Consider the following 9,984-nt stretch of genomic DNA (forward strand, 5'->3'; position numbering starts at 1 on the left):
CATCCCTTTTCTAAGAAAAGGGATGTAAATTAGACACTTCGAAATTGCAAATGAAGCTGGGATTTAAATTTCCCATGCTTCATTTGCGTAATGGTGGCCGCAGGTTTTTTTTTCCAAAAAGTGGCTTTTCAAAAGAAATACAACTGTTTAGACGGGGATCATGCGAAAATAAAACCCTTTTTCAAAAAATCCTGTACTCATTTTTTCAGGAGTACAGGATCTTTCAAAAAAGGGTTTTATTTTTGAATGATCCCCACCTAAACAGCCGTTTGTGTTTTTTTTTTTTTTTTAAAGCCCCTATTTGGGGAAAACAAACCCTGCAGCTGCCATTATGCAAATGAAGCACGGGAAATTTAAATCCTGGCTTCATTTGCAATTTCAAAGTGTCTAATTTACATCCCTTTTTCACGAAAAGGGATGTAGTTTAGACACAGCCCACGATTTCTTACCACTATATGAGTTTTTCCCCCACAAGGGGGAGCCATCTTTATGGTTAATCAGCTTTTTCTAGATAAAAAGAAGCTGTACATATTATAGTTCTACATTTTATTTTATTTTATTTTATTTTATTTTTCTTTAGGGTAGAAATAGTTAGTTGGAGCATCTAGGATGTCTATACCACATATGTAAAAGCTTTAAAACAGAATTTACAGGGTCTGTTCCTTTTAAGAAAAATAAAGTCAGGTAAAATCTTGATAATCTAATTTATGGCTCACTTTCAAAACAGTGCTGTACTCCCCTCCCTCCACACACACAATCTCAGAACAAATTCTTGTTACGTCCAGAATTATTAGCTTTTCCATATCCTTTATTTGGTCTACAATTCAAAGACTTCTTTGCTTGAACCACTTCCAAGGGTTTTATCTTTAGTTGCTATTATTTCTTTAATACTCACATCTCTGAATGTCTCTTTAAATGGGCACTTGGGGTCACAGATTGACCTGAAATATTTGTTTTTTTCAGCTAGTGCTGGTCAGAAATTCAACTTAGATGGAGTAGGTATGTTGCTTTGTGACCTTTCACTTGGGTTATCCATACAGTTGCTTGGAGAATTCCTGTGAATGCTCACCTTTGATAATTCAACTTTCGTGGATTAGTGCCATCAATTTCTATAGATGGATGGAGAAACAAAGAGAGTGCTTTCATTTTCAGCATCCAGACATAAGTTACAAGAGGAGCGATGCACACCTATTATCCAGAAACTGATATGTAAGATGAGGTCCCCAAAAGATAGCTTAAGGTCAATACTTTACTATGAATCCCAGAACATTTCTTCCCTAGCATGGAAGAAGTATTGACTTTTAGCTAGGAGATATCGTCTGGATATTCTGTATTTAGTAAAGCTGCTAAGCGCCATGAGTGAATGAATAAGAGTTTTGAACTGAATGTCCGTTCACCCCTAAGGATTCCAGTTGTACTGTAGTTTATATGATTACTGAGATATACACGAGACTTGATTTTTATAGTAGTCTTAATCTGGCCTCCAATTTTGTGTCAAAAATTTAACTTTGAGTATCAGGAAGAACTTCTTGCCAGTGAGCTATGTTGGCATGGAACCAGTTTCCGGAGGAAAATGGTGACAGAAGCCACGTTGTGTAGGGAATTGAAAATTAGACTGAACAAAGTACTAAAGAGTGCTTTACAGTTGTTAAGATGATTTGAAAAACTACAAAAGAGAACTCTGTTTCCAGGAGCAGAAGGGGGAGAAAACTGTAGATGGAGAATCCAGTATAAGGAGATGAGTTAAAAAGGGAATTGAACACAGTAGGTAATTGGGGACATGATGAACCAAGAGATCCTACAAAAAATGTTAAAATGCAAAAATTATAACATTACTCAATGTTCAAAAGAACTGAGTCCCAGTGCATTTGATAAAGAGGTGTGTTTTTCTTCAAGTGGAAATGGCTTACCCACAAATGCTGACGGTATTGTAACAACAAAGGAGCTATTAAATTACAAATGCAGCTGTCTTTATAATCTTGATGCAAGTTAGACACTTAACAATAAGAAAAGTAGGCACTTCTCAATTTTATGGCAGTTGTCAAAAATGGGGAAAAAATGAAATGTTAAAAGAAACTACAACTGTACTTTGTAGAATGGTGTTAAATTATATTTATGCTCTAATTACAGGTGCAGTTTTCCTGGTTATTTTTTGCAGGGGCAATCCCTGTTTTTTTTTCATTTTTCATTGCAACTTTCTTATGCCATTATAACAACTGGGATCCAGTGATGGTAGGAATCAGAAGAATTTTTGCCTTTATCTGTAGAAAGCATCGAATTCAGAGGTATGAGCACTTACTGTAACTTTCCCTAACTTTTCATTCTACATTTCCTATATATCCTACCTCATTCAGAAGCCTCAGAACTCACACCATAGATTTTTTTTTGCTACTGCCTCTCCCTTTCCCCCCCTTTTAAGAGGACCAGTGTAATTCTTTATATCCATTCTTTGGCCCAATATCCAGTGGAGGCAGGGGGTACGTCTAGAGTACATGCCTCTGGTGACAGAGGCATGTAGATTAGGCTACTTGGCATAGGAAAATGAAGCAGCGATTTAAATTTAAATGGCTGCCGCACTGAGCCAATCAGCTGTTTGTTGGCTCAGCGCGGTAGTCTGGACGTTCCGTGGGCAACATCAAAGGCATTTGTCAACCTCCCAGGTATGCCTCCTGGGATGAGGTTTACCTGGGAGGTCGACAAATTCCTTTGATGTTGACTGTGGAGCGTCCAGACTACCGCGCTGAGCCGACAAACAGCTGATCGGCTCAGCGTGGGAGTCATTTAAATTTAAATGAAGCTGCGATTATTTAAATCGCCGCTTCATTTTCCTATGCTGGGTAGCCTAATCTACATGCCTTTGTCACCAGAGGCATGTAGTCTAGACATACCCAGAAACTAAATTATAAAAACCCCTGTGACAGGACTGTCTGTCTCTTAAGGGCCGAAGGTCTGGGTCCTGACAACCCTGTTCGTTAATCAGTTGCAGCAGTTGTCCACTGCTGAAGGGTGGACAACAGGTGTTCTCTATAAAGAGCTGGGCTGGCAGGAAGAAGAAGTTTGCAAAAGGATTCAGTGTCCATTGGGAGGGGAGGCAGGGAGGAAAAAGGACCTCTTGGGAGAGCCCTGGAAAGAGGTGCAAGGAACAAGGAAAAATCCTGTAACAGGCCAGGAAGCAGGATGGAGGGAAAGAGGCAAATGGTAAAAATGACCTAGAATGTGTAGCCTAGTTAAGGTAGAGGGACTGGATTTGTGTTTTGTTTAGTGTTTGTGTGTGGAGAATATAACAGTGGAAAGAGACCGGAAAGAAACTTTAGGTATGTCAGTGGACTTTTCATGGGACAGGGGACAAGCCACCATCTTAAAATCCCATTTTACTATAAAGAATTTTTTCTGCAGAGAATTTTCTTTACAGTTTTGCTTTTGCTTAATTATTGTTTCTGTAGTATTTGCTGCATCTCTGAGGTACCAAATCACTAGCTATAGATCTTAATTATAACCTTTCTAGTACAGCGCACATTGACCTCCCCAGTCCAGCACCCTCGGGACCTGACTGGTCCCAGATGAGGGATTTTGCCAGACCAGGGGAGGTCCCTCCTACCCTTAGCCCTTGCCTGGCTGCTCCCACTGCTGGCCCCACTGGATTTCCCAGCGCCCCAAGTATCCCCACTGTCATGTACCAGGCCCCCAGTCCACCTCCCTTATCTCCTGCCCCCCTCAGACAGTCTTGTTGCCCTGCGGCCTCAGGTTTCCCAGCTGCCAGCCCTCCACTTGGACGCTGTGGTCCTGGAACATTGGTGGTCTGGCTGAACCATAGATTCCTGGTTTAGTGAGGTGCAACCTGTATATGTAATTCACTTAAGTATTTAGTTTTTAATTAACACTACTCAAGGTATGTAACTTCTAGCATTGTCATCTTTGCTATTCACGTCTCTGTGTCACAGTACAACCAGTTTAAGATTGTTTCTGTAATTGCAAAATGAATTTGATATTTCTTTTAAGAATGCCAGAGGAAAGTGAGCAGTGTGAAAGCCTCATCCCCAAGCATAGTGTTTCTCAAGAAGGAGAAAACTGCTGTTCCTAGGCAATAGGTATGGTTAACAAGTAAACTACAAACAGTACAGTGCATACGTTCAAACTCTAAGTACTTTATTTTTTTCTCTTCAGTTAACACTGCAAAAAAGACTTGCTAATTATTTTATTGTCTTCACTAGCTTTACCTGTTTTATTAATGCTTATTTGCATGTAATGAAGAAGAAACTCCTGTATCTTACTAGTCTGCCAAATAGTCATGAACATATACTAGTGCAGACAAAAATTTTACTCACTTGCCCTTTATCATGATTGATACTGTCCCATTAAATAAATACATCTACTCTTCCTGACAAGTACGTGTATAGAACTTTGCATTGATGATATAATTAGATACGCAAGATTTAGAAACATTCTAATAATATTCTAATTCTGTATTCTAATAATATTCTAATATATTCCAATAATTCTAATATTCTAATAATGCCTGTTTGGCCTCAGGAGACAAATATCCCAGCTGTACAATATATTTCCAATCTATTTTTCACCCTTTTGTATGTGCAATTTCAATTACCTTTTCCACTGATAGTATTAAATGTATAGAAAAGGGAAAATGTAAGCTGAAAATAAATAAAACTAATCCCTACTTCAGGGGTAGGCAAATACTATCCGGTTGCTGAGGATAGCCCCTGATGGGTCCCCATACCGCCATATTTACTTGCGTCTTGGCAGGACGGAGGATCATAGTTCCCAGTGGCCACGGATCATCGTTCTTGGCCAATGGGAGCTGCTGTCGCCCGTACCTGCCAAGGCGCAGGTAAATATAGTGGCAGCAGCCCACCAGAGGCTAACCCTAGTGAACTGCCTCCACTTTATTGCCCAAGCCTGCCCTATTGCATAATATTAATAATCCTTTCTTAATTTTTTTCAGTTTAAAGATGGAATCATACTCAGCGAAAAGACAATCTCCAGGAAAGTCCATAAGGAATCGTATTTCAGTGCCTATTCTTTTGAAACAAAACTTTTATTTTCCCATAATTGCCTATCTTCATCTGGTTCTATCAGTGAACACCTTCACTATGTGCGTACACTACAACTATAGGAAAATCCCAGTCCATCTAAACAACCAACCTGCCTTCTAGAACTCAACTTGAAATTACTTGATATAATCAAGAAAGCAAATGCTGGTCTGGTGGGTTTTGTTGTGTGTGTGGGTGTTTTTGTTAAATGCTGGACAATTTTTCAGAAATTACTTTAAAATGAATACTTTAAGTTGGCAGGACATAATTTCTTAAAGGCTTTCAAATGGAAAAAAAGCTAAGTATGTAGGTTACCTGTAATAGGTACAGATTAATTGTTTTATTTTGTGTAAAGTCTATTTGAATATTAAAACATTAAATTAGAAAAAAATCTTAATTTATTAAATAAGTACTTTTTTGCAACTGTTGAAGCAGGATGTATGCAAATTTCTGGAACACAGCGTATATTGCTTTCTCCCACTTAAAGATCTTGTAATAGGAAAGGGTGCTTTGTGTTTAAAAATCTGTTATGATCTAACAATCTGAAACTTTTAATGAAGTGTTAGTAAAGTATTTTTAAAGGTGGTAATTATCATAAATTTGGCTGGACAAGCACTCAGTGTAAAAGTTCATAATTCAGAAATGGTCTCTTAAAAAAACGTAATCAAAATTATTTAATATTTGATTGTAAATAATTCCATGATGCCATGTGCACAGCTGCCTTTTTGGGAAAAAAATATCAAGTAAACATCTAAATTTTGTAGTTGCTATCTTGTCTCTCCTCAACGTTTCCAGTAATTTTAAAGCTAGAGATAATCATGTTGACTTAGTTTTCCTACTGAAATTGTGTAATGGCTAACTTTCACTGTGACCTGAGTTTTCTTCCCTGCTGCAATGCTGCTGTTCTGTTTGATTCTGAAATATAATGAATTAATAAATATATTCACAAGAATCCTGCAGATAGTCATTGCCCTCTTCAAAAAGTAAAATTTAGTAAGTTTGGTCGATGGGCATTATTTACTAATTTATTTTGTCTTTTAGTGAATTATATTTAGAGTACAGATGGATTTTCAATCAGTGTGACCAACCATTCCAAATAACCATAAAACTGATGCTTTTCTAGGGATACATCTCCATTCAGTCTTTGGTGTTTATACTATTCCCACTAAGAAGAATACAGGTTGAGCCTCTCTAATCCAGAACTCTCTGTACCAGCAACATCCATGGTCCAGCATGATTTTAGTTAGCCAGATGTCCACTTATCGTGGGTGTGACCAAATTTCCCGTGGTCCTATAAAGTTTGTTTACAGATACCAGTCCTAGTTATTTAGCTCAGATTTACCCCTAAATGTCTTCTAAGATCCCAGTAAGCAGTGGAAGTGTTGGCAATGCCACTAGATACTTTTGACCTCCTATGGTTCAGGAAATGCTCTGGTTCAGCATCAGTTAGGTCCTGAGGGTGCTGTGTTAGAAAGGTTCAACCTGTACTAATTATGGAAATGGTGGTGGTAATTTGGTGATGTAAAGAAAAAAATAGTCTAGTTAGATTGTATTAAGGCCACAGTCTTAGATAAATGTTTAGAAAAGGATTAGATTTGTTTTTATTCACCCCCAAAAATCAATAGATGCAGGGTGAAGTCCATTGTCAAATAAAAATTTACAGAAAATAAGTTAAAAACATACACTGTTGTTATATTGATGGTTACTATCTATGAACATCAATTTATCTGAGGCCAACCTTTTTCAAAGTTGGAGCCTGAATGTAGAACTGAGTCTGGCATTTTCCAAAGATTTGGAAGCACAGCCCTATTTGAAGTAACTTAATTACTTTTGAAAATCTCTTCCCCCCCCCCCTTTTTTTTAATCCCAAGTCTATACTTAGTCACCTATTCTTTGTACTCTTCTTTTTGATGACTTTGGCCAGAGTTCTTGATCTCTCATGGAGGTCAATAAAAATTGGAAAGAAATACTGATATACATAAACCGAATAAAAAATAATCATCAGTTCTTCTCAACTAGATTGCATTTAAACAATCAATCTAGAAGTGAAAGTCTTTCAATTACTTAAGTTATCAAGTACCCATGAGAAGACGGAAACTTTAAATGCTGCAATTGAACTGTTTTTATATCTGATCTTGGGTAAAATTTTGGCTGTTTGGCAAGAGGAGAGTTCTCCTGATAAGGTTAAAAATGTTTTTTTGGGAGCAAGATAATGTCAGAGAATTTGAGTGGAGTCCTTATTGCAGGCAAAGAAAAAATGTTCATTAAGACATAGTGGAAATGGAATGTGAACAGTTGCTCCCTTAAACAATGATTATATCTTCAATTAATATTTGGCTTCTGTCAAGTTTGCCTACTTAATGCTAAATACTGAATTATATTTTCTATTGCAGTGAGAATGGTAAGCATTGTGGAATCTGCAGAGAGGAGCCTTGCAAGGCTAATTTTTCTTTCAAACAGGTGTGTTGCTCTGTTTTCAGAAGAAAACTAAGGTTCACTTTTGAAATCAATTGCCCATGACCCATAGTTGTTATACCTGGCTGTATTGTATAACTGTAGACCAGAATCCTTATTTAACATTACAAAATGTGGTGAAGATATGAAATCCATCAAATTCTTGGTTAGTTTATAGAGGTTTTTCATAGCAGTTTTAAATTGTGTAGAGAAATACACTGTGCTGGAGAAAATGAACATTAATACATAGAAAATCTTTATCTCTGCCTCCTAAGGACATTCAAATAACTTTCTGTGTTTAAACAATTCACATGCTGGGACCTCCTCACCAATTTTTCCTTTTAAAAAAACAAGCTTTGAGAAATGGGTGTGTTAAATACCATAAATGACTTCAGCAATCTTTTTATTAAACTGTAGCATTCTGGGGAGTGAAATGTGAAATACAAAACACATTATCTCCCTGAGAGGCCTTAGATTTTTAAACAATTGTTCTCCAGTACTTCAGAGACAGATGTATTACAGTATTAATTACTGAAGTTACATGTTATGTTACATTGTACCTACATTTAATAAGATGTAATGAGATTTTCTATACTGACTTGTGATTTTTAATACAAGAACATTTTTTATACATAACAGTCCTTTTTGTTAGAAAAGTGATTGATGGTGCTTTCTATAATAGTTGCTTAATAAAGGCACAAGAGATTTAGCTTTTAAATCTCAGGTACCTGTGTAATCATGGCAACATGTTGAATATTTTCTTTTTACTTTTTGTTTTGTTTTGTTTTGGTTTTTTTGGTGGTGGAGTATAATATGACATGCAACTGGAATCAATTTCTTGTTACAGTAATGTGAAGAAGCTATCTCTTTACCGACATGTGCTACCATAACTTACTATTTTTTACTATTTCATTTTAATTGGAATGTCTTGATTTTGATTTATTTCTTGTAGGAAGTGGTGTATACACTTAAAAATAATCTTCTCTAACTTTTAAATTCATCATATTTTGAATGCTGTTGCATATTTAAAGAGCAGTGATTTCCCATATATGCCTACATTGTAGAAAAACAATGCCATATGCTGTCCAAACCTAACAGATTTATAGCAGCATCTTATGAGACGCTTAAATAAATAACTATCCTCATTTTTTACCTGTGGAGAAAGTGATACAGAGAGAAGTTACGTGATTTTCTGAACTCCACAAAATAAGTCTCTGAACTCAGGAGTTGAATGAGAGTAACAATATCTGCTATACTGTACTGCACAATTACATAGGGTATGAATTCGAGAGAGGAATGCAAATGCAGCCGAACAAAATTGCAAATGAAGTGCCGATTTGAATTTCCCATGCTTCTTTGCATAATCGAATCCGGCCACTATTTCGAAATACCCTATTTTGAGAACACCGTGTAGACGCAGTTATTTTGAAAGAAACCCCTTCTTTTGAAATAACCATTAAACCTCATTTTTTAAGGAGTAAGGGTTATTTCAAAAGAAGGGGTTTCTTTCAAAATGACTGCATCTACACGGTGTTTTTTATCTCAAAATAGGGTATTTCGAAATAGTGGTTGGGCACAATTATGCAAATGAAGCACAGGAAATTCAAATTGCATTCATTTGCAATTTCGCTCAGCTGCATTTGCATTCCTCTCTCGAAAGAGGAATGCGGTGTAGACATACCCATAGAAAGTACATTTTGGCCTTATTTCCCCTGCCTCTGTTCAACTGGATCTGTAAATGGCATTAACTAGTTTACTGCTTGTAGCTTCTGTAAACTTTTGCCTTAATCCAGAAAAGTGCTTAGGAGCTGATGTTACCTCAAGCAGTTGAGTATTCCCATGGTAGCAACACACAGATTTAAGTACTTTGCTGGATTGGGGCCTTCAGCAGTATTTTCCTTTGAAATACCAAATGCCTTTCAAAGGACAGGTAAAACCATGTGTTACATGACATTCAGTGTATGTTGTTATGTGCATTACATACCACATATTACAAAGGAGATGGGACATTTTAAAATAATAAGCCTGAAAACTGACTTTCCTTGACTTATGCAATTGCCATTCTTTCTGTTTAATTATCTCCACTGTGCCTAGGTACTGCTGTTTACTGTTATGATTGGTCTCAGGTTGCAAAATTACTTCTTTATAACGCAGTTTCCATTGTTCATAATTATTTTTTAAGAATTCTCCATTCTTATTAAAATTTGCCATTTTTGGTCTCTACATAAAGTTTTTTGTCTTTGGAGATTTAATTGAACTTCAGTTCAATTTGAATCTATTGTAAATTATGGAACGAGGGGAAAGTCTTAATTTTAAGGTGAGTTTATGCAGACACCTGGCCTCAGTGCATAGTTATTTTGCTAGGCACTTAGTTTTCTTTAGACATAATGAAGTAGTGGCTATTTGAAAATACCTTTCAAAGAATGCACAGTAGGACTAAAAACCCTTGGATCTTACATAGCTATGTGATGTATATGAGCAG

General features: G+C 36.6%; 1 protein-coding gene across 13 annotated transcripts in view; it reads left to right on the forward strand.

Annotated features, from left to right (window-relative positions):
• Positions 1 to 8,924, forward strand: part of SLC35F5 (solute carrier family 35 member F5) — a 51,091-nt gene extending 42,167 nt beyond the window's left edge. For 12 of the 13 annotated variants that reach the window (XM_075933259.1, XM_075933266.1, XM_075933262.1 and 9 more), the window contains 3 exons: positions 2,131 to 2,285; positions 4,000 to 4,088; positions 4,961 to 8,923. In XM_075933259.1, coding sequence (XP_075789374.1) covers positions 2,131 to 2,285; positions 4,000 to 4,081 — 237 coding nt within the window. In that variant the 3' untranslated portion in view covers positions 4,082 to 4,088; positions 4,961 to 8,923. Of the gene's footprint in view, positions 1 to 2,130; positions 2,286 to 3,999; positions 4,089 to 4,960 lie in introns of all 13 variants that reach the window. The other variant, XM_075933267.1, reaches the window with a different exon arrangement.
• The last annotated feature ends 1,060 nt before the right edge of the window (positions 8,925 to 9,984 follow it).

This window comes from Pelodiscus sinensis, chromosome 7 (assembly GCF_049634645.1).
Source record: "Pelodiscus sinensis isolate JC-2024 chromosome 7, ASM4963464v1, whole genome shotgun sequence".
Taxonomy (NCBI): Eukaryota; Metazoa; Chordata; order Testudines; family Trionychidae; genus Pelodiscus; species Pelodiscus sinensis.